Source organism: Sceloporus undulatus, chromosome 1 (genome assembly GCF_019175285.1).
Source record: "Sceloporus undulatus isolate JIND9_A2432 ecotype Alabama chromosome 1, SceUnd_v1.1, whole genome shotgun sequence".
Taxonomy (NCBI): domain Eukaryota; kingdom Metazoa; phylum Chordata; class Lepidosauria; order Squamata; family Phrynosomatidae; genus Sceloporus; species Sceloporus undulatus.
Window position 1 is genome coordinate 304,343,416 of NC_056522.1, and position 24,486 is coordinate 304,367,901.

The 24,486-nt window shown below is 40.2% G+C and overlaps 1 protein-coding gene across 1 annotated transcript in view; it reads left to right on the forward strand.

Annotated features, from left to right (window-relative positions):
• ALKBH3 (alkB homolog 3, alpha-ketoglutarate dependent dioxygenase) overlaps positions 1–14,083 on the forward strand; it is a 43,053-nt gene extending 28,970 nt beyond the window's left edge. Inside the window, exons 8-9 of the mRNA XM_042478482.1 lie at positions 3,843–3,941; positions 7,173–14,083. Coding sequence (XP_042334416.1) covers positions 3,843–3,941; positions 7,173–7,265 — 192 coding nt within the window. The 3' untranslated portion in view covers positions 7,266–14,083. The remainder of the gene's footprint in view (positions 1–3,842; positions 3,942–7,172) is intronic.
• Positions 14,084–24,486: the final 10,403 nt, after the last annotated feature.

The window sequence follows — 24,486 nt, forward strand, 5'->3', positions numbered from 1 at the left end:
CCTGCCTAAGCTTTGGAAATGTAAGCTTTCCTAGATAGATGGCCATCTGATGGTCCAGTTTATATCATCTAAACCATTTAGAGAATTTTGAATTATTGATAGCCTGTCTATCCAGATACACACCATGGTTAAAAATGTATTCACGAAGCTTCTCTCTTGAGTTCCAGATAGAGGGATTTTCAATTAGAGCAGGATATGATTCCAGCAACCTATGATATCTTATTCTCCAGACTTTGCAGTTTGGTGAATGTTGGAAACATAACCTAGGAAAAACCTTAACTGAAGAGACATTTACAGATCTCCAGTAATTAAATAAAATAAAATGGGCCCGAGCTCTGATAGGAGGGAGACCAACCACTGCCCGAACCAAAGCTGCCGGTGCCCCGGGTGGAAGTGCAAGCAATTTCTTAAGAAATGTATTCTGGAGTGTCTCCAGTTTGTCCAATTGTGAGTCATCCCATCCCCACACAGCAGCGCCATAAAGGATCTGGGCTATAACTTTACTCTGAAATATTTTTAGCGCTGGTGCAACCAGATGACCCCCAGCCTGATTGTAAAATCTAAGGATTGCTCCAATAGATCTCACAGCCGTTGTTCTAGTAGCTTCAATGTGGGGTTTCCAGGAGAGGTTTTCTGTAAAATAAATTCCAAGATACTTAAATTCTCAGCATTGTTCGATTTGATGACCATTAATAGAACAACGAAAATCAGAGTTTTTTGTACATGCCCCTTTTGAGTTTTGGCTCAGTTGAAAGTTCTGTAGATATTCTGGGTGAATTTTTGGCCCAGGAAGACACCATACTCTCAAGAAATCTTTTCAGGTCTACAAACTACTGATTCTGTATGCCTCAGCAGGGAGTCCCCTTCCACCACCACACACCTTCTCTGAGGTTTACAGAGGCCATTCCATGTGCTGAACCTTCCAAGGTCTCATGCACGTTCTCTGAGGGCCGACACGGCTGCTCTTTTTGTTTCTCCTTGTCATTACTGATAAGGGAAAGTGCTTCAGATCACTTTCGTAGTTCCAAACTCACAGGATGACCCCTGGTCCTTCTACATGCCACATCCTCTAGCTATCTGTCTGCTGTGTGTGGGAATTGAGTTCCTCCCCCAGAGTCATCCTTTGTGTGTTTCTCAACCAGCATAGTCTGCTCCATTCTCTCCAAGAAATCCTCATGCCTCAAGTTGCTGGACCTTCTCTTCCAACAGTGGAATCAAGTTGCAATTGGTGCAGGTGAAGCTACCCACATCCTTTGGCAAGAACACAAACATATCACAGCTGTTGCAAGTGATTGCAGCAGCTCCCTAGCTGTCCATATTCAGTAATCTTAAGTTGTCACTGAAAAAGAACTCAGAACCTCCCCCTCAAAATTCCCCCACTAAACAGCCCTGTTGGTCTTGTCTGTTAGCTGACCTCTGTTCATTGAGCTCCAGGGACTACGGCTGCAGCTGTGTAGAGAGCTAGTGGCTGCTAGCCCCTCCCTCCACCATGTCTGTTGATTCACTTCCTCTCAGCAGAAGCCCCACCTCCCTATGAACAGGTGCGCAGAAAGCGAACCTGGGGCTACAAACAATAGAACAACAGCCTGCTAATGAGCAGACACATTTATACTCAGCTTACACAAACAATCAGCCTTGACCAAATAGACAGAAGGTCACCAGACTACATTAAAACAATAAATACTAATGCACACACAAGCAAGCCTCCACTAAGGTCATACATGCGGAACAGTCTTACCCCAACTGATTCTCACCCTTGATCCAATATGCTCTTCCAAAAGACTTCCCAGAGCTGGGGAGGTTTAACCCAACCAACCCAAGCTCACTTTATGCTGTCTCTTCCACCACACTCACAGAAAACACCCCTACTGGTCTTGCCTGTTAGATGAGCTCTTTTCACCAAGTTCTGGGGCTGGGGGTACAGCTATATAAAGAGCCTGTGGCTGCAGTGTGGGTATTGTTTATATAAAAATAACATTTTAGACAACACGTTCATCCTTATAACTGATAGTTCCTACTCAGAAGTGACAATCTCAGTTAACTCCATTTCATCACATTCTGTTTGACTTCATTCCAAACTTTAACATGATTATTTTGAAATAATTTGGAGTTAATATTAGAAATATCTACTTTCAAATATTTAACTTTTTAAACTTTAAACCTTGTTCTTTGTGTTAATAGCATCTGATCTTTTCTCGCATTTTTTACATGATTACTGTTTTGTTTTTATTTATTTTCAAGCCAGCCTGGTCACCATAATCCTTTTAATTTTCATTAACCTCTCAATACTACCCAAAGGGTTCTCAAGAAAATCACCAGGTCATTGGCAAATGCTCTCAATTTATAACAGTAACTTTTAATATTTATTCCCTGGATAACTTCATCTTCTCTAATAGCTTTATTCAACACTTTCAGAGTAAGTATAAAAAGAAAAGGGGGCAATGGACAACTTTGTCTGGTCTCACAATCTTCATTTATCAATATATGTGACCTTTGAGATTCATATTGCTAAAGTCCATTTTTTCCAAAATCTTTATCATAAACATGCAGTTTATATTGTCAAACACTTTCTCTGCATCCAAATATATCAAAATTGCTTGTTTCTCATTATGCTTATCTGGATATTCTACAATATCTAATGCACAATATATTTTCTCCCAATTAACTCGTAGGTAAAAAAAAAAGCCACTTTGATCTTCACTTATTTTTTGTAGTTTCATATGAATTCTCTGCCAAGATAGATCTAAAAATTTTGTAATTATTGTTTAACAAAGAAGTAGGTCTACAGTTTTTATGATCCAACAAATCCTTATCTTTCTTTGGTATCAAAGATACATTCATGCTTTTCCAAGATTCTGGGATTTTTCCAGAAATCAATTAGAGTTCATTGTCTATTGGCAAAAACACCTTGTATTCAAAGCACTTATAATAAAGGGCTGGAAGGCCATCTGGTCCTGGGGCCTTTTTCAATTTAATTTTCTTAATAGCCTATACAATTTTGGAGACTTTGATGGTGGCATTCAGTTTCATTGAATTTTAGTCGCTCTCCTTTGGACACACTCCAGTTTCTCAATGTCCCTTTTGAATTGTGGTGCCCAGAACTGGACACAATATTCCAGGTGGGGCCTGACCAGAGCAGAATAGAGTGGCACTATTACTTCTCTTGATCTAGACACTATACTTTTATTGATGCAGCATAAAATTGCATTGGCCTTTTTAGCTGCTGCATCACACTGTTGACTCATGTTCAACTTGTGGTCTACTTGGACTCCTAGATCCCTTTCACATGTTGTCTCCTTAAGCCAGGTGTCCCCCCATCCTATATCTGTGCGTTTCATTTACTTGATTTGAGAGGCATGTTTGGGATGGGATGTATTACAATATAAACTGGGTGCTGCATATGAAATTCACTTTAGGGAGTTCACTGGTGGGACACCCTAGTAATTAACTCAAGCAAAGCTGGGTATGTCTCCTACTAATAAGTAAATAATAGAACCAGCTTTGTCATTACAAAAAGACATCCCCATCTTTCAGTAGACCTGTGTTCAAGCATCCAGATTTCCCTGGACCTTCAAATTTATCATATGTGCTATATTCTGTATCTTAGCAAGTCTATGAGACAGTTACCAGTTCTGAAGCTCACCAGGTCACCTCATACCAGTTGGCCTAATCTACCTTCCAGTATTTTGTAGAGGATACAACTGGTACATCTATAATGTTTTAGAGGAAATGCATGACATATGTTGAATAGTATTCTGTACTACAGAATGGCTAGTCTAGAAACACCTTTTATACAATAAAAGTGAAGTTTATATGCATACTTAATGTTTTTTTCTTTTCAGGAGGAGAACAATGACTACACTTATGTGCAAAGAGTGCATGTACCACTGGATCATGGAACTTTACTAATGATGGAAGGAGCAACTCAAGAAGACTGGCAGGTGAGACTATCTAAGCATTTGTTGTAGTTAACCGCTGTCAGGTTGACGTCAGCCTATGGCGACCCTATGAATGAGAGACCTCCAAGTTACCCTATCTCCCTGAGAAGCCCTGCTCAGGTCTTGCAGACACAAGGCTTTGGCTACCTTGATTGAATTGTTCCATCTGCAATGTGGTCTTCCTCTTCCTTCTACTTTACCAAGAACTAATGTTTTTTCTAGTGAGTTATGTCTTCTCCTGATAGTGGCCCAAGTAAGACATCTTCAGTTTAATCATCTTGGCTTTTAGGGAGAGTTCAGACTTGATTTGCTCTAGGACCCATTTATTTGTCTTTTTAACAGCACAACATCTCAAATTAGTTGATTCCCTTCCTATCATCTTCTTCATTGTCCACAACCATACATATAAAAAGAAAATATGATGGCATAGAATATCCTGACTTTGGTATTCAATGATATGTCTTTACACCTCAAGATCTTGTCTAGGTCCTACATAGAACTATTTCAGTATCTTCACTGTCTACCTTAAAGTTATGTAAATATCTGTGGTTGTTATTTTTTTTTCTTAATGTTCAACTGCAAATCTGACTTTGCACTTTGTTCCTGGACTTTCTTCAGTGATTGTTCCAAGTCTTTGCTATTTTCTGCTAGTAGTAGAGTGTCATCCACATATTTTAATGTTCCTTCCTCTAATTTTCACATCTCTTTCCTTTGAGTGATATTGCTTTATGTATGATACATTCCGCATACAAGTTAAACAGATTCTATGATAATATGCAGCTTTGCCTGACAACTTGCCAATTGAGAACCATACTGTTTCTCTGTACTCTGTCCCGATGAAACTGTACTTATCCTGAGTACAGAATATGCATCAGAATAATCAAATATTATGGCACACCTATTTATTTCAGAGCAATCCATAATTTTCATCAATAATATGGGACAAGATGATCTATGGCTGGTCATATCCACAGATTGCTAGCCCACCAGTACAGAGGGCCCACTGTATCTTTGCTATAATCTTTAAAGCACTGGCTGATTTTCTTCTTAAATTCTTCGATGCACCCAGTTATCCAACATACAGTTATAGCCAGTGTTCTGTTTCTGGCCCCTTTTACTTTTGCTTCTCTTCTGTCCTAGAATGCTTATAGAATTTCATGTGTCAGCCATTAAGCTTTCCCTTTCTTTTTTGCTGCAGATAATGTCTGTCTGCATTCTCCCTCACAATATTCATGGCTTCACTCCAGAGTTTTTGTGGCCCTGGTCACTTAGGCTTAACCGTGCTAATACAGAGGGCCCTTCCCACCCACAGCAGTTTGGTTCTGGAATCCCCCATGGATGTAAAAAAAGTGGAAGTTATATCCCATATTATTAAATGGTGATATGCACACATCTGCATCAGCCCATCCACATGTACACACTGTTATAGAATAATATGGGGCATGGTCTTATCTTTTTTACATGATCTTTAAATTCTATGGGGATGTTCTTCAACTTTTGGCACAGTGGTTCGTTTAGTATTCTTCTTTAGCTTTACTCTATTTTTTTATATTATCAGTTCATGGTTTGTTCCACAATCTGCTCCTGGTTTTGTTTTTGCAAAGAGAATGGAACTTCTCTACCTTTTGCTTCCAACTGTAGTAGTCTATTTTACTTCTATATTGGCCATCAGGTTGCCTCTTCGGTTGCTTGAAGAATGTGTTACTGATGACCAGATTGGCCTCTCTGTCCTGCTCTCAGTCATTTCTGTTTTTTGCTCTCAGTCAGGCACTCTTCTGCTTCATTTCCTGATCCTAGGCCAGATTTTCTTACAGCCTTTGATTCTGCTCTGTTTCCTGCTTTCGTATTGGTATGATTAACAAGAAATCCTATTTGGGTGTGTGATCAATTTCCTTCTGAGCTCCTGCATATAAGTATTCAATTTCTTTTTCTTCTGCCTCTGTAGTTGGAGCAGAAGTTTGGATTATGGCTATATTAATATTACTCCATTAGACTTTGCATATCATCCTTTGACTTTGCTGCATCTCTCCTCACTTTTAATGCCACCCATTTCCTGAGTAAAACACTGTGTGATTATCTGACTCAGAATGTCCTTTTCTGTCCACTTTAGCTCACTTACTCCAAGTATTACAATGTTTATACTTCCATTTCTTACCCCCCCCCTTTTTTCCCCCTTTATTTATCTTTCTCTGATTCATGATTCTCTCATTCCATGTTGCTGTAATATGTGTTGTGCAGCTATGGGCTTTCCTTTTACCTCTGAGCACATCATCAGGTAAATGCCCTTTTGGCCTGAGTTCAGTGGCATCATTAGCCACAGTGCTATTCATGGGTGTCCTCTGCCTATCCCAGTAGCTCGATTGAGTGCCATCCAACCTGTGAGTTTCATCTTCTGGCACTATCTCTTGTTTTATTTTTCGTTCTCAACATAGGGTTTTTGCAGTAAACGATATTCAAGAGGTGTTTTCTATGTCTCCTTCTGCATAAGGCTAACAAGTATTAATTATGGTGTCTGTGCTATTGTCTCTGAGACATCCTCAACCAGTGTAACCTGCAACTACTGCTGTTGCCCAGTAGCTGTTTGTCATATTTAGTCTATTTTGTTTTGTCATATTTAGTCTAAGCACTGATGGTGAACCTTACTCCTGCATGTCCACTAGTAAACCTGTGACTAAGAGTTAATAACAATTGACTAAGTGCCTTTAAAATGGGAAGCTGTGTGAAACTGCTTCCTGTGGGCCTGGATTGCTTCTCAAGCATGGCTTACATTAAATGAAGATTTTATTTTAAACTTCCTAAATCCTTAATGGTGGGATAAAACTCTGGTACCAAAACAATGAAATGTCACTGCTTGGTTACCTGGAAGAAATAGTCTGAATGAAAACAATGGAGTAGTAGTTTCTGGAAATAATGACTAGAAAACAGAAGGAAGATGAGATTTGGGACTATGGGTACATAAAGCTGAAGAGCCAGTGTTGTCTGAGGACTGCTCAGATTGTCGTGTGGCCACCATGACTACATACATACAGTCATGGTACATACAGATATTATATAGTACTGTATATGTATATTAAAAGATATGAAGAATCTTAGCTTTTTGGCCTGTACAATTTATGAGCATGGTAAAATTTTCATTCACAAGAAGTGGGGGGGGGGAGTTTTTCTTCTTCTTCTAAACTCCTATAGAAAAAATTAGAATATATGGGATCTGCTTATTTTGGTTTTCCATTTCAGCATCGTGTACCCAAGCACTATCACTCCAGGGAGCCACGTATAAATCTGACATTTAGGACAATGTATCCAGACCCTGAGATGTTGCACACATGACTGAAAGAATCTTTTGTCCTCTAGTCTTGCTACCGATTGCAGAGATGAATGCTGATGTGGGTAGGAGAGCCCAACTGGATTTGGTGGTTTGTAGCCAGCAACTAAGAGATGAAAGAAAGGCATGACTATAATGAAAGCTTGTAACTGTTGCCAGTTCCCTGTGGTGAATGGTACCTTTTTCTAGGACTGTTTGCCAGTTCATAATGCTTGATGGTAAAGTGATGTTCATTAATTTGGGTAAGACTGTTTTGCTCTGAGGATTTGCTAATCTGCTAATGCTTTCTTGAGGGAATATACTTTCTGGGGGGGGGGGTAGCTGAGAGGGTTTTCTTAACAGAGGCAAGTGACTACTTTCTTTTTATTTCCTGTTTGTACTGTGCTACATAAATTCCATTTATCTTTGATATACAATTTTCTTGTTTAACATTGGGGAAGGGGGCATGATGAGAGTACAACTTGTGGCACTATACTATTGCACATATCACCCAGCTTGGTTTAGGATTTTGAAAATTAAACTGCAAATGAGAACGTGTGATGTTTCAAGTAAAAAATTATTTAAAGTCCTTTGCTACATTCACGGGCGTTCTCCACATTTGGAAATAATGTGCCGTTCTCTTACACTTTCTGAATAGATTTTCAACAGTTTTTAATTCCCAGCACTGGTTCCTGAAAATATTATCCCAAATTGATTGATGCAGAAAATAAAATGAGTAGCCATAACCTTGTGGCCTGAATAACTCTAGTGGTTCTTCCCCTTCTCCACAGATGTTCTTTCTGGAATTAAGAATAGACAAAAGTAATCTATTCTGTAGTATCTCAGAGAAAGACTTCTGCCAGTTCTGCTAGTACAGATCCTTTAGCTGAAAATGCCAGGCATTGAACTTAGGGCTTTCTGGATGTGCTTCCTATCTTCTTAGGTATTTCTCTCTTAACTCTTTACAGGTGAGAGGTTGTTGCAAATCAGCTCTTTGGCCAGTAAAGTTGATGCAGCTTCACCTGCATCATCTCTCCCTCATTGGGGAAAAGGCAGCATCGTCAAAGTCACAACTGAGATATGTAACTCTTTCAAGAGCTGGTAGATTCTGAAAGTGCCCACAGTTATCTCTAATAATTGACTAGAAATAACAAAAGGGATTCTTTTGCCCATTTTAGTCAAAGAACGGTGTTGTCTGCAAGAGTAACATGGACAAAGAGGAATCCTAGAAAAAGAAGTCTAAAAAGTTTATTTTAAGGATTTCAGACTGCTACAGCCCCTGAGGGACAGGAGATTAGGGATGAGAGAACTCTGACAAGTCCCAACAAGCATACTAATCCTAAACCTCAAGCAAAAGTTGTTGCTTTTTTTACAGGTCTGCATTGTGTGTCTTACCTAATACCGCTGTTTGTGGAATTCATCACAAATTTAGAAGAAAAAACAATCCCCACATGTCTTTTATATACATTGTATATTTTTGCTCCATGGTTATTAATACTTCCCATTTACTGAAAGCAGATGAAAAATTCAGCATGAACTCAATCCATGTAAGTCATTTTTCAGAAAATATTTACTGACAGTTCCTCTGCCCATCTCTTCTGCATTGTGGATAATAATTGCTCCTTGTGGTGTACAGACCGAAGGGACTAATTCCTGTTATGTCTAAATTTTCATGTATAGCTGTAACTATAAAGGATAAAGTGCTCAAGCCACTGAACGTTTTGTACAGTGGGGCAAAATTTATTTCTGCCTGACATAAAAGTAGTAAAATGTTAGTATGATGTTTGGCTTGAGGTACTGTGTAGGTTTAAAAATGGATTTTATAACTGTAAGGATTAAAGTTAATGGAGAAAATGATTAAGAAATTGGCAGTATTGTGTAGATCAGGAGGCAGTACAGCATCTACGGTCTCTTATCATTGGCCATTCTGGGTGGGGCTGATGATAGTTGCAAGCCAAAACATCTAGAGGGACAAACATTCTCTGCTCCTTCTGTATTTAGTGTTAAAATACCTTTATCCTGCCTGATACAAGAAGCTCTCAGGGTGATATGTAAGTAGTTTTGGTAGATTCTACCTTTTCTGTTGATGTGTCATGAAATGTAGCTGGCTCTTGCTCAATTTAAAGTAAGATAGGTAAAAAGTCACCATTTTAATAGTGCACACTTATATAAAAATGGCATGGATGAGCAACAGGAACACCTGGAAAAATTCAGTTATACTTATCTTCCTGGTAGACATTCAGGGTAGTTCCTGGGATAGAAAAGTCTATTATTCTGTAATCTTCCCCACCACAACCACTTGGCATCCTCAGACATAGTTTCTTCTCAACATATGTGATAAAACTGCTGGAATTGAATGGGAGTAAAGTCGAAGGCTTTCATGGCCGGCATCCATAGTTTGTGGGTTTTTCGGGCTAGAACATGGCCATATAGCCCAAAAAACCCACAAAAAAACTATTAATGGGGGTAGTTTGTTCTTTACTGTTGAATGAATCAAGAAGTGGGAAAAGCTTAACAAATTAAGCTATTTCTAACCCATTCCACCAAAATCCCTTATCTTGCTTTCCATATTTCCTTCTAAACACATGTCCTTATTATCACTGTTTCTTTAGCTTGTTAATCCCTATGTGAATCCTAACAAAAGTCCCTGGGTTAAGAGCTTCCAAAGCCACTATTCTGGGGCAGGTGGATCATCTTGATAAAAAGAAGTGCACCATCATCCCTTTCAAAATTCTGGAGAAACATTAATACTGAAATCTCAAAATCAATCATTTTCATTAAAAATATACATTTTCTTAAGCTGCTGCTTAATGCTGGCAAATTAATCCATATCTTTGTTGGTTTTACAAACAAAAATCCATTAGTGATACCTTTATTGGCCAACCGAAATACACAATATACTTGTTGCAAGCTTTCGCAAGTCCATTTGCATCTCAACAGGGACCCCTCTTTTGAAATCAAACATGTCTCCATTCTAGTGAGGTCACATGCCTCTTTGTAGGCAGAGAACAATGGATTCCTCAAGAAGTCTCCATATTTTTCAATCATGAACATTTGGGTGATGTAGAGGTAAAACATGTGAATTCAGTCCTAGTTGATTTTACTTTGTTAGTTCCCGTCACTGGCCTGAAACACTGAGAGGGAGGCTTGGGAAATGATGTAGTGGATGACAGCTGAACACTCAACCTGCCATCCCTTTCTCTATGCAAGGCATACTTTTAGCATGCCCACCTACCTTCAAGTGGCATATTTGCCCATGTTATAGATAATAGCAGTTTCTGCACCAGTTTTCAATCTACATTGTGATCATAGCAGTTGCAATGCATGACAAAAGGAAGAAAGCCTAATTCTAGTAATTCACCTCCTCTATAGTTTCTACTTCCCCTGCTATTTTGCATGGGAATCATTTCTGTTCTTAGTTGCCTTCACTTAAACCATTCATGCACTTTTATCACAGTATCAGGTTGGCACCATTACATCAATTTCTGTTACCCTCTGTCACAGAACAGCCCAAGTGCTCAATTTGGTCAAGTTACTTGAATCCGAATGTGAGTGCTCAGTGACGTAGATGCCTTATGACAGAACAGAGGATGAGAAGCTGTATAACTAGCTGAGGTACAGACTAGGTGGCCCTGGGCAACCTATTTTCCCCAAAGGGTGACATGTGGCATGGTGATGATGGGTGGCAGTACAGCCCAAAATACCTCTCTGTCAAGTACTGGCACCTTTTACTCACCTACATGCATTTGTCACCCAGTTTGCCTTTTCCAGTCCAGTATTTCCTACTTGCACATAGAAAATGGCTTGGAGTATGTTTGCTTGGTTCTGCTTTTAAGCCTGTGCTTCTGTAGCAACACATTTCATTTGCTTGAATGGTGGTTCCATTGGCTCATCTGTTCTGCAAACATCAGCCTCTCCCAAGTTTCTTTATCTGGGCCAGTATTGTTATGTTGTTGCTTCAGCTTGATCTCTTTATGCTGGGAAGTACCAAAGACATGTTTAAAAAGTGAGGAAAATGTGAGGACCAAACTGCACATTAAGGATTAAATCTTTTGACATGTTTTCACTTCAGAGAAGTCCCTCCCCCCGTTGGATTTCCACAATAATACTTAGTTAATGTTTCACCACTGTATGTCTCTTCTCCCTCAAATTGCTATTTGCTCCCGTTGATCTATTAATGTGATAGATTTGTCTACAGCATGTACCCTTGAAGGTACCTCATTATTCCACCACCACCACCCTGAAAAAGTCATTAATATTATTTTAATGTGATTGTTTTTTAGTACTGATGGCAAAACCTTTACTTAATGTTGACACTAGGTTCCACCAACATGGATTTTGTAAGAAAGTTCAGTGTCGTCTTGGCCATCCTGAACCTAGTGCCCTTCAGGTATTTTGTACTCCAGATCCCATGATCCTTCATGACTGGCTCTGTTAGCTGGAGCTGATGGACACCAGGCTGAGAAAAACTCCACCTCACACATTTTTTTAAAGGATACCATACCATATGTCATCACCCTCTTGCCCATTATAATGATGGTCAACTTGGCATTTAATAGCTTGTAGAATTACAAAGCTTTCTTCATCACAATGTTGCCAGGAAGTGTACATTGGACAGAAATAATAGAAAAAGTTGGGAAACTGTAAAGAAAGAAAAAAATAAGCAACCATAGAAGTGGAACTTGCTGTAAGAGAACAGGCTTTGTCCAGAGCTTTAAAAGGTTATTATTTTAGATTGCAGTTCCCAGAATTCAAACAGTATGGCTGCAGGCTATACTGACCGCGGGATTCTGGGAATTATAGTCCAATCCCCTCCCTTTGTTTCTATGCAGTTATTTACACACCTCCAGATTTATAGTGTTGCTTCAATGTTCACTAATAAGAAGCAAAACCCTAATTTACAAGCAGTTTGGATTAATGCCCCCCCATGTGATGTGTTTGGTGTTTTCTGAAAAGAGAGTGATGAGCACAGCTAGACTACCCACATTATATAATCGGAGCCACTGATATCCACCTACTTATGTGAGTAGAGGAGGCAACTGCAGCACATGTGAGTAGGAAGGCATTTGACAGACTGGCTTCAACAAGGACTACATTTTAAGCATCATACACAAGATGAATCTGGCTGTGCTTGAAACCAGCTGCTTTTCTCACACAGAATGATAAGGTGGCAGGAAGCAAATCATCCTCAACAGTAACCCACTGAATAGCAGAAGGCAACTCTCTTGCTGTGTTCAGTGACAAGCAATTTCCCCTGACAGGCCACTCTTTGTTTTCCAAGTCCTGAAAGTACTGAGTGATCAGTTCTATCTAGGTCCCCCCCCCACCAAAAAAAAACATCATTAAATTAAGTAGTAGTTGATGTTCATCCTTTCTTGATCCTGATTCCTGCCTTGCCCATTTAGAGGAAAAAAATAAATGTCTCCTTTTACATAGATCATCTTAGACTAGGAGCACAAATGGTTTCTGAAGTCTGGCTTTTATGATTGCTTTTTCTTGCTTGCTTGCTATGTAAACTTTGTGCTTAAAGTTACCGTGAAGATACTACTCAGGTTAACAGGGCTCTCTGACCTCTTCTAAGGCTAATATTTCAAAAGGAGTAGTTCAACTTGTAGCCCTTGGAAAATAGTTCTTCAGGCTCCTTAACATCCAAAATATGTTTCATTGTTATGTTGCAGAGCTATAACTTCATTTAGCTATTTTTATTCACATTTCCTCATTATTGATTTCCTAAAACTCATTCCCTTAGAGCTGGTCCTAAATTAGTAGCACTGGGAAAAGGCATGGGAAAATAAAAGGTATTTCAAATTAATTTAAAGCAAATACTTTACAGGTTGAATCTCTCTTATCTGGAATTCCAAAATCCAAAATACTCCAAAATCCAGCATTGTCCACAAGTAGTTATGATAGTGACACCTTTGCTTTCTGATGGTTCAGTGTACATAAACTTTGTTTCATGCACAAAATTATTTTAAAAATGTATAAAATTACCTTCAGAAAATGAACAAATGTATTTCATATCTAGACTTGGGTGCCATCTCATTATGTATATGCAAATATTCAAAAATGCAAATTACATCTATACCCAAACATTTTGGTTAAAAGAAACTCAACCTGTATTACCTTTTTATTTTTATTTTTACTGTAAATGTGTGCCATGAATGGATGTACAGTAACTACGTATAGAAATAACATCTATTTTTTTCTTGCATGTGTTTTCTGATGCAGGTGGTTACAAATGTTGCCTATAGAGAGAGTGTGTGTGTGTAACTTACAATTTTAAAAAGTTAATAAACTAAAAATGCAACAGCAGTAGAGCAGCATCATAAAATAAAATTTAAAAACTGTAACAGCAGCTAACCAAAAACATAACAACTATATCAAGCTAACTAGAAACATCAGAAGTAGAAGTAGAAAATTTGTCTCAGGATAAAATAGTCTTTGAAGAATTCAGTCAAAAGAAGGACAAAGGTTCATAAAAGATCATCTTCTCTTGGGAAGCTGTTCCATAAGTTAGCTCCCACAACTGGAAAGTCCTTATTTGTGAATGTTTGACAATTAGCTTTTATATTTTCACATTTGCGGGAAAAGCCACTTACTCTTCTTTTGTAATAGTAGGCTTGTGTATGTCATAAAATCTGTATTATTCCAAGTGAGGTTTGTCCACAGTTATTACTCCTGTACAACTCCACCTTAAAATTGTTACAGATTGAAAATGAGCAAATATTGTGTTTGATTTATTAACCTTTTTTTCCTTTGGAAAACTTCTTGTCTTACAAAGTTCTACAAGCTTACTCATGAGAGACATTTTGCCTGTTCCTAATAAAGCTGTTACTGCACCGTGGCTTTTGTTTGTTTGTCTGTTTGTTCCTAACAGAACAGTATAGCTACCTGTTAATCTTAATTCCATTTTGTTTTGTCAACCACAGAGGATGTGCTAGGTGTTAAATATATCTGTTAATCACATTAAGGAGATGTTGGAGGGAGGTGTGACAACCAGTAACTATTCCCTAACAACAGCTAATTACAGACTGAAAGACAAGAAGCTCTGCAAAAATTGGAGGTGCGCATTCAGAAGCAAAGCATTTAGAAGAGCATTTGAGTGATCATCCTGGTGATAAAAAAGCATAGAGTACATAGAGAACACAAGAATTAGCATCTAGTGAGAAACAAATAAATGCAAGACGGATGCTATACAACGTCAACAACAAACAAAATGTGTGTTACAGATGTGTGCACGTAAATCACTAATAATATCTGAAGCCAGACTTTAGGTAGAAAGAATTCTGTTGACTCCCATCAGCATATTTATGGTATCATGCATGCATTCTTTGCATCTAAGTTTCAGTAACAAGAAACTTGCAGTGCCAAGAAGACAGTACTGTAAAACCACTTTTTCAAGTTAAAATTTGACTCTATAAACAATTAGCAGCACAGGAATCCCAAAAAGTTATGTGTGCTAAATGGAAGGTGGCTGCTCCCAGTGTACACTGTTTTTATTTACTTCATTTGTATGGTGCCCTTCTCCCAGAAGGGATCCAAGATGTGTGGGAGCTTCCCACAGCTTATAAGCAAGAGTACCTATTTTCTTGGAGGACAGAGGGGGACACCATCACTCCTGTATCAGAGCATCATTCACTTCTAATTACTTTTCCCAATTTGTTACCAGGCCAACGAGAATCTAGCATAGGTTGAGAACAAGGGCAGAATGATCCATCTCATGTGATCCTTCAGAAAGTAAGCCATCCAGGCATACATATGTTGAAAGAGGCACAAGAACGCATAACATGTCTCACCCTTATACTCCTCTCCAGAGCAATGCAAACAATGCCTGTCACAGGGAAGCATATTGTTACCTGGAAAATTATTGATGGCCAGCATCTGAATTGCTGATTATGCTAATACAAAGCACACAATCTCAGTGGGGCCAATCCTGTGCAAAGGTTCCAGTGAGACTCAGGCATGGATGGGGAAACTGCTGCCTTCAGATTTGGACTAGAGCTCTCATTCAGGCTGGGTCTGATGGGATCTGGATTCTAACATTAGCTACGGCAGCGATTCCCAAACTTTGGCCTTCCAGGTACAATATTTTGGACTTCATCTCCCAGAATCCCATACCATTGGCCAAGATGAATGGGGCTTCTAGGAGCTAAAGTCCAACACCTGGAGAACCAGAGTTTGAGAATCACTGAGCTAGTGGATTTATTCCTGGTTGGATACACAGCTAACCCTGTACCAAAAATGATTCACATCTTTATGTGTTCAGTGATTGGTCTTTGGCTTCTGTCCGCTCATAAAACTAAATTTGATTCTAATCTCAGTGGTAAAAGGAGATGAACCATTTCCCCCCAACTAAAAGATGTTTTGCCAGCACTCTTACCTGTCAGTTCCTGTCAATGTTCATGTTGTTGACTATGAGTTTAAAGTGGCTAGAATTTTGTACAAGATTGCCTCTTGTCTGTCTTGCTCAGATTTCACATCATAGGGTTATTTACTTTTCCTGCAATTCAGCCTGTTTTTTTTTTTTTAACAATCTTGAGATTGGCTTCAGCATATAAACGTATACTATCTAACAGAGGATTGTTTGATGTTGATTTCATTATAATGCCATTATACTACTGAGGAAAGTATGCTTGGCTCCTGAAGTTCAGCTGCCTAGATGGAAATCAATTGGAAACCATATAAAGACTTACTTTAGCCCTTGAGAGGGAGAGTGTACGCCAGAGGTTCCCAACCTTTTCTATGCCCCATACCCTTAGGAAATGTTTGATTAATGCTCACACCCCTTACAAAAGTAATATCGCATTTGAAGATGAAGTCTAATTTCTAACTTTCAAACCACAAATGGAGCCACATACAATACTGTGGGTGAACAGACTAAACTTCAAAAAACAAGCTTTTAACTCAGTACATAAAATGCCAATCTAAATTGAGCAATTAGATTTTAATTTATTCAAGAAAAGAAGCAAGTATGTGTATAAGGAGCCATCTCATGAAGCTCTGTGACTTTTTTAAAAAAATGACACATTTCAATTAGTTCCATTTGATGAAGAAATTTATATTGTATTCCCTGAATTAATGAGAATCTGTCATGCCAGTGATAGTTTAGTAGGAGAGCTTCTATTCAGTCTGACATCTGTCAGCAAAATGAACTAAAACACATCAATCACTTGCTGTACTGAAACATTTCATTTTCGTTCTTCAGAAACAAACATCTCAGCTTTGTGGCTGTACTTGCCTGCACTAAATTAAGATGTATACATAAATACAGTTGCACATCTGTGCACTGCCTTTTCTTTTAGATACCAGTTTATGTTGCCATGTATTAAGTACAGAAATACCATTTGTTTTTCAGCTACTGCGGTGGTTCTCAATCTTTGGCCTTCTAGATTTTTGAGACTTCAACTCCCAGAATTCCCGAACAATGAGCATACTGACTGGGACATCTGGGAAATGAAGTCCAAAACATCTGGAGGCTGAAAGGTTGATAACCACTGAGCTGCTGCTTTTCATTTTTAGTGAAAGCATTTGTTAACTATAAAATTGTAGAAATGAATGACCAAAAGCACTCTTTAACATTTCATAGTTTGCATCCATATCCGTACAAATTATTCCAATTGGTTTCCAATTTAGCCAAAATATAAATTATGCAAGGCAAAGAGCCATAAAGAAGAAAGGCCACTCCCTAGAAATGACCACAGGAAAAAGGGGGGCCCATTTGCATCTAACACACACACAAAATAGACATATACAGTACATGAATTCTCCCATGTTACCCTTATAAATTAACATGAAGCTATCATAACAGAATTATGACCATAGCTTAACAGAATTAGGTAATATGCGGATTTAAGATAAATATATTTGTAAAGAATATTTTACAGTAAGTATGAGAGCAGAGGGCACTACAATTCAAGAAAGATGTTGACAAGATAAAGCATGTCCAGAGGAGAGCAACCAAGTTGGTGAAAGGTCTAGAAACTATGTGCTGTGAGGAGAGGCTTAGGGAGTTGGCCATGTTTTTGCTAAATAAAGAAGGTTAAGGGGTGATAAGCCATGTTTAAATACAGTGGTACCTCGGGATACGAAATACCCAGGTTACGAAATTTTCGGGATACGAAAAAATCCCATAGGGAATTATTGTTCCGGGTTACGAATGTTTTTTCGGGTTACGAAAAAACTTTTGGTGCTTTTTTCGGCTTTTTCGCACGGAATCGCGGCTTTTCCCCATTAGCGCCTATGGCAATTCGGCTTACGAAGGCTTTTCGGGTTACGAAAGCGGCCGCGGAACGAATTACTTTCGTAACCCGAGGCACCACTGTATTTGAAGGGTGGCCATATTGAAGATGAAGCAAACTTGTTTTCTGCTGCTCCAGAGACTAGGCCATGGAGCAATGGGGTCAAAGAAGAACTTCCTCATGGTAAGGGCTGTTTGACAGTGAAATATGCTGCCTTGGAAGATAGTGAGGTCTCCTTGGAAGGCTGTTTTTAGGGTTCATTTTAGGGTTTGTGGCTCATTTGATGGCAACAAGAGATGCATCTAAGGAAGTAGACTGAAGTCTATGAAAGTTCATGCTGCCAACGTCTTTCAGGCGCAAATGTGCTACATCTCTACATACTGATTTTGAGACTGTTAGTTACTGAAATGTGATGGATCTGGAGGATTATTTTTTGTGGCAAGCATTTTATAAGGTTAAGTCTTATACCTTGGGAACATAGGATTATTTCTGTCTGAGGGAACTTTTTTTAATTTGCTACATTGCAAATGTACTGCATATAATTGTACAGCGAGCTTTCTGAGCTGACTATATTTTAATGTAAGCCTGATGGTCTGAGTTAGGTTCTTGGCACTGATTACTCCTTAAGGAAAAAAGAAGACAAGCTGAAGGAGTAACTGAAAACATCGGAAATAAACAAGAGAGAGGGTACAAAAACCCTGTCACATTTGGGGCAGATTAACCTTGAAAATATTTTACTGCAAGAAGATAGCAAAGTAAACAGGATGCATTCTCCTCTCGGCCCAACTCTACACATTTGAACCACATCACACAAACAAACTTAATTGGTACGCAGAGGTTTGAAAAACTAAGCCACTGTTAATTAAGCTGTATTTGAGGAAATTACGTACTTTCATATGAAAAATGCATATATCTGAAAGAGGCTGTTTAAGCTGTTGGGAAACAAGATGAAATAAGTTTGTATTCTTCCTTGTTAAGAAAATGTTCAGTTCACCCAATCCAGAAAAAGTCTGAATTGCGGATCTGAAGAATGAAATAATTTAGGTGTACAATCTATATGATAAATTATGGGATTCAGTTCCTCTAGTGGGAATTGAATTAACCTTCTAGACATAGGCATCAGAAAGGAGTGGGGTTAGAAACAATAGAGGCCTAAGAAAGAAGGGCAAGTCAGTGTGTTGTAGATGTATGAATGTTGGACTAGGACTTTGAGAGACCAGGGGGCCATTCAGACTACCTTTTACCCCAGTTCAGAAACCATATTAAAAGCAGGAAGTTCATACTGGCCCCAGTTCTTCTACACCCAAATTTGAGGCTTGCACACCCATTCAGGGGCAAATCCCCCCGGGTCCTTTGAAGTGAGTTTTACCTGTATCTTTTCAGAAAAACTGGGTGCTGGCGAATGTGAAGTCAAGTTCAGGGGAGGGATTAGGTCAAGGAGGGCAGAGGGCGGAACATGCATCCCCTTCATTGGGGCGAGGAGAGGAGGAAGGAGCAGGAGGAAGGGTGCCATGAAGGGCAGAATCGGGGGGGAGGAGGAGGAGGAGGGAGCAGGACAAAGGGTCAGGTTTCAGGGGAGGGATTAGGTCGAGAGGGCAGAGGCGGAACGTGCCCTCCCTTCATTTGGGGCCGAGGAGGAGGAGGAAGGAGCAGGAGGAAGGGTGCCATGAAGGGCAGAATCGGGGGAGGAGGAGAGGAGGGAGCAGGACAAAGGGTCAGGTCAGGGAGGGATTAGGTCAGAGGAGGGCAGAGCGAACGTGCCTCCCCTTCATTGGGGCCGGGAGGAGGAGGAAGGAGGCAGGAGGAAGGGTGCCATGAAGGCAGAATCGGGGAGGAGGAGGAGGAGGGAGCAGGACAAAGGGTCAGGTTCAGGGGAGGGATGAGGTCAGAGGAGGGCAGAGGGCGGAACGTGCCTCCCCTTCAGTGGGCCGAGGAGGAGGAGGAAGGAGCAGGAGGAAGGTGCCATGAAGGGCAGAAATCGGGGAGGAGGAAGGAGAGGGAGGCAGGACAAAGGGTCAGGTTCAGGGGAGAGGATTAGGTCAGAGGAGGCGAGGCGGAACTGCCTCCCTTCATTGGGCCGAGGAGGAGGAGGAAGGAGCAGGAGGAAGGGTGCCATGAGGCAGAATATCGGGGGGGAGGGAGGAGGAGGGGAGCAGGACAAAGGGTCGGGTTCAGGGGAGGGATTAGGTCAGAGAGGGCAGAGGGCGGAACGTGCCTCCCCTTCATTGGGGCCGAGAGGAGGAGGAAGGAGCAGGAGGAAGGGTGCCATGAAGGGCAGGAATCGGGGAGGAGGAGGAGGAGGGAGCAGGACAAAGGGTCAGGTTCAGGGGAGGGATTAGGTCAGAGGAGGGCAGAGGGCGGAACGTGCCCCCTTCATTGGGGCCGAGGAGGAGGAGGAAGGAGCAGGAGGAAGGGTGCCATGAAGGGCAGCAAGATCGGGGGAGAGGAGGAGGAGGAGGGAGAAGAACAAAGGGTCAGGTTCAGGGGAGGGATTAGGTCAGAGGAGGCAGAGGGCGGAACGTGCCTCCCCTTCATTGGGGCCGAGGAGGAGGAGGAAGAGCAGAGGAAGGGTGCCATGAAGGGCAGAATCGGGGAGGAGGAGGAGGAGGAGCAGGAACAAAGGGTCAGGTTCAGGGAGGGATTAGGTCAGAGGAGGGCAAGGGGCGGAACGTGCCTCCCCTTCATTGGGCCGAGGAGGAGGAGGAGGAGCAGGAGGAAGGGTGCCATGAAGGGCAGAATCGGGGAGGAGGAGGAGAGGGAGCAGGACAAAGGGTCAGGTCAGGGGAGGATTAGTCAGAGGAGGGCAGAGGGCGGAACGTGGCTCCCCTTCAAGTGGGGCCGAGGAGGAGGAGGAAGGAGCAGGAGGAAGGGTGCCATGAAGGGCAGAATCGGGGAGGAGGAGGAGGAGGAGGGAGCAGGACAAAGGGTCAGGTTCAGGGGAGGGATTAGGTCAGAGGAGGGCAGAGGGCGGAACATGCCTCCCCTCCTTTTTTTTGTAAATTTTATTTTTGACAGACTATGTGAATAGTTCTACAGGTTGATACATATTCATAAAATGTGTGTGCTTGTGCTACATTTCCCTTTCATTTGCTTGCTGCCAGCACGGCACCTCACTTTGCAAGAGACTTTTTTTTAAATTATTTTTTGTGTGTAATATGTGAATGCTACAATGTGAATGTTACAAATGTTTCCCTTTCAATTTGGCAAATTGATACAATATGTGAATGCTTTTGCTACATATGTATATGTTTATCTTAAGGCATTCTAGGGTCACAGTCGGAGGGAAAGCCAGAGGATGCAGAGATGGCATTCTGGTGAGGTATTATTATTATTATTATTATTATTATTATTATTATTATCATCATCATTACTGTGACAGGAAGAGGATGGCAAGGGGGGAGGCAAGGGCTTCAGAGGTAGCATTGGGCTGGAAGTCTCCATTTTAAAACGGTATCCTGGATCCAAACCCCAGCAGATACCAAGGCTCCACTGCATATCATCCCATAGTGTTTATTATAGCCTCTGGCTGGCTGGCATTGCCCATCTGACTACTCCTTTGTGGAAGACAACCTAATAATGGTAAGGAAAACTGATGCTAAAGCTGCAGGAGGGGAGGAAGGAATGACATTGAGCCAAAAAAGGTGAATATTTGCACAATTATAGGATACATTTTTTGGGGGGGAAAGATGGAAAAAAAGTGACCATCTGATCACACCTAGACAACTACCACTGAATAACCTTTATTGAGGGTAGTGTCAAAGTTCTCTGAAGAATATGGTTCTTCTAATGTCTGCTGTTGTTCCAATTAATGTGCTTACAGACACAAAGGCTTCAATCCAAAATCCCATTAGCATAGCATGAATAGCTGCATGCAGAGATATACCACAACAGTACTATGCAGCTCCCATGCAGGAGAGCAACATTGCATAACAGTGACTTGGTGCCATTGTGTAATGCATGATGCACAACCAGAATGGAAAGTATAGGATGTACAGCCACAATATGTAATCATACTGCAAAATATAAGATGTTCAACCACAATGCACAACTTTCAAACACAGGATCCAGGTAAACATGTTGTCTGGGCAACTCAGCTTCCACTGCTATCAGCAGAATCCATTTAATGGGCAATAGTGACTTTTTAGTCCCTAAGTGGATTTCATCCATCTTGTGTCATCTGTTCTGCTTACAGGCTTACTGAATAGATTGATAAGAATTTTAAATATACCAAACAACAGAGCTGATATTGAGCTGTGTGGCTTTTGAATCAAATTGTACAACACCAAAATATTGTATCAACTTTGTGCATAATTTTTCAAGGATAATCACACAAGTTTGTCAACTGGTTGCAGCTACCTTTTTGCTTTATAAACGGATGGATAAAATAACATGCAGCACTTCAAACATTACCAGATATAGGCAGGAGGTGAATGCTTGTTTCTTCCAATCATGTCCAACCATTGCCTGTATGTATATGCTATATTGAACTTGCTCTGTGCAAAGATTATACTTACTTGGAGCAGCCACATGGCATGAAGTATCAGTCATCTATATGTCAGGTGTCACATTTCAGATACCAGGAGAGATTAAAGCAATGACTTAAGCCACTGTAACAAATATAGACATTAGTGCACTTTGCAAGCCAAAGTTGGAAGATTACATCATTGCATATTTTAACTGAATTGTCTCATTGAATCTTTAGGCTTGCTTTTGTAAAACCTACTCACTCCAGCTGCTATGTGTCTTCCGTTTTATTTATTTGGGTTTAAAAGGGGTTCCTGCATGGACTGTATTACCATCAGTTGAGCAGCACTGTTGCTTGGTGGACTGCATCCTTTATTATTATGCTCGTGATGAGACATTGACTTGGCAATGTCCATTTATGATCACAATAGTAAGGCATGAGTGCTCATTCTGGATGGAATTAAAACAGTTGTTCCGGTGCACAACATTGTTGATAAAACAAGGGGACGAGGGAAGCAGAAAAATAGTCACAATAAGTATTTAATTATAGGTTAGCAGTCAAATATGCTTTCTACAGAGTCTAATTCTTTCCCAAAAGTCTGTTGCCAAGGCAGGTTAGACATCTGTTTATATAAAAATAAAATTGCTCTCATCAAATTCTCTCTCTCTCTCTCTCTCTCTCTCTCTCTCTCAGCTATTTGCAATATGATAGAAATGTTCAGCAACATTAAATAATAGAATTTACTATTATGAAAATACACTTGTAAATTTGCTAAGCATTAGTAATGTTGTATTTTTGTCTTTGAGGAAAGGATGAAGCATTACAATTTCCCCATTAATGCTGGTTTAACCGGTTGACTAGGAGAGGCTACAGAGCATATTCCTCTGCTTTCATCTCATAATTTAAAAGATCTGTTTGACAGCTACAGTTTTTATAACAGCAACATACCCCCCAATAAATTCTCTATGTAAAAAAACTCATCAGATTGCCAGTCTCTGGGAACAAACAAAAGATAATGAATATTGTTCATTAGCATCTTCTGTTCAAGAACTTGCTGGAGAACTTCCTAGTTAGTAACAGGACTAGACTGTAGGTCAACGATTATATGTCTAAGTATTCTTAATTGGGAACTGGATGTGACCACTAGTGGGGTTCTATAATTTCCTGTCTAGTGGTCATATACAGTTCCCAGTTGAGACCACTCAGACATATAGCTACAACCTATTTTGGACAATAACACTGCCCTCTCAAAGGCTCTTGGTGGCAGGCCTTTACTTGACTACAGTCTCCCAGTCTTAAATAGTTACTTACGAGAGTTCACACACAGCACAGATAGGGAGATGGGTATAAGACTTTGCCACAAACTCAGATGCCAACTGTGGCCACACATCTACTCTGGAAATGTCTTCACAGGACTTAATAAATAATAATAATAATAATAAAATAATAATAAAATTTATTTCTATACCACTTTTCCGCAGTGATCAAAGCGGTGTACATAGTAAAATTATTAAAACAACATAAAATTAAAACCACATTACATTAATTACAATATACAATTAAAATCCAATTCATAGGTGTATGTAAGTGAGAGGGAGAAGGGGATCGAACATAACTTCAGTGTACATGGGGGAATGCTTGGTTAAAGAGAAAGGTTTTAAGTCTCTTTTTAAACAGTTCAAGGGAGGTAATGAGACGGAGCTCCTCGGGAAGACTATTCCAATGCTTGGGGGCCGTTACTGGAAAGGCCCTCTGAGAAGTAGTAACATATCTCGAAGTAGGGACTTCGAGCAAGTTCTTCCCGGTTGTTCTGAGAGTGCGGGGCGGATTATATGGTCAGATGCAGTCCTTCAAGTAACTGGGGCCTAAGCCATAATCACATAACTCACAGTATCAGAGGCACTTTCACTTGCTCATCCTCTAATGTGATATATGTGACCATCTGTCAATGATACCCTTCAATGCTCTACATTGGGCAAAGAGTCCAGTCTCTATGCCAGAGGATAAATGGAAACAAATCAGGAATTAGGAATAGGAACGCACAAAAGACTGTTGCAAAATGTTTCATTCTTCCTGGGTGTTCCATTTCTGATTTCAGGATACAGTCCTTGAATTTAAAAAGAAAAGAAAACTATACAGGGAAATTGGAAAGAGATTGGAATTACAATATATTCACAAATTCCAGTCCATCAACAGTAGACTGAACAAAGTCAAAGGCTTCCTAGCACACTAGACCTATTATAACATTGGACACTCTTAGCCAGTTTAACATATCTACCTTCAGGTTTCCAGCCTGCACATACCTCATTCCAAAACACTCTCCTACCATTTCATATTGCCACCCACCCACCCTGGCCTTAGGCAGTATCTTTACTCCTGTCTTTGTCTCAATGACCATAGTTATAACTGAACTTGTCACATCATCATGCCCATTTCTGTGGGTATTTATAATTATAAAAGTCCTTCCTGGCCATCAGTTCACGCCATGCATCTGAAAAAGTAGACCAAGTCTACAAAAGCATATGCTACAACTTCTTTCCCACA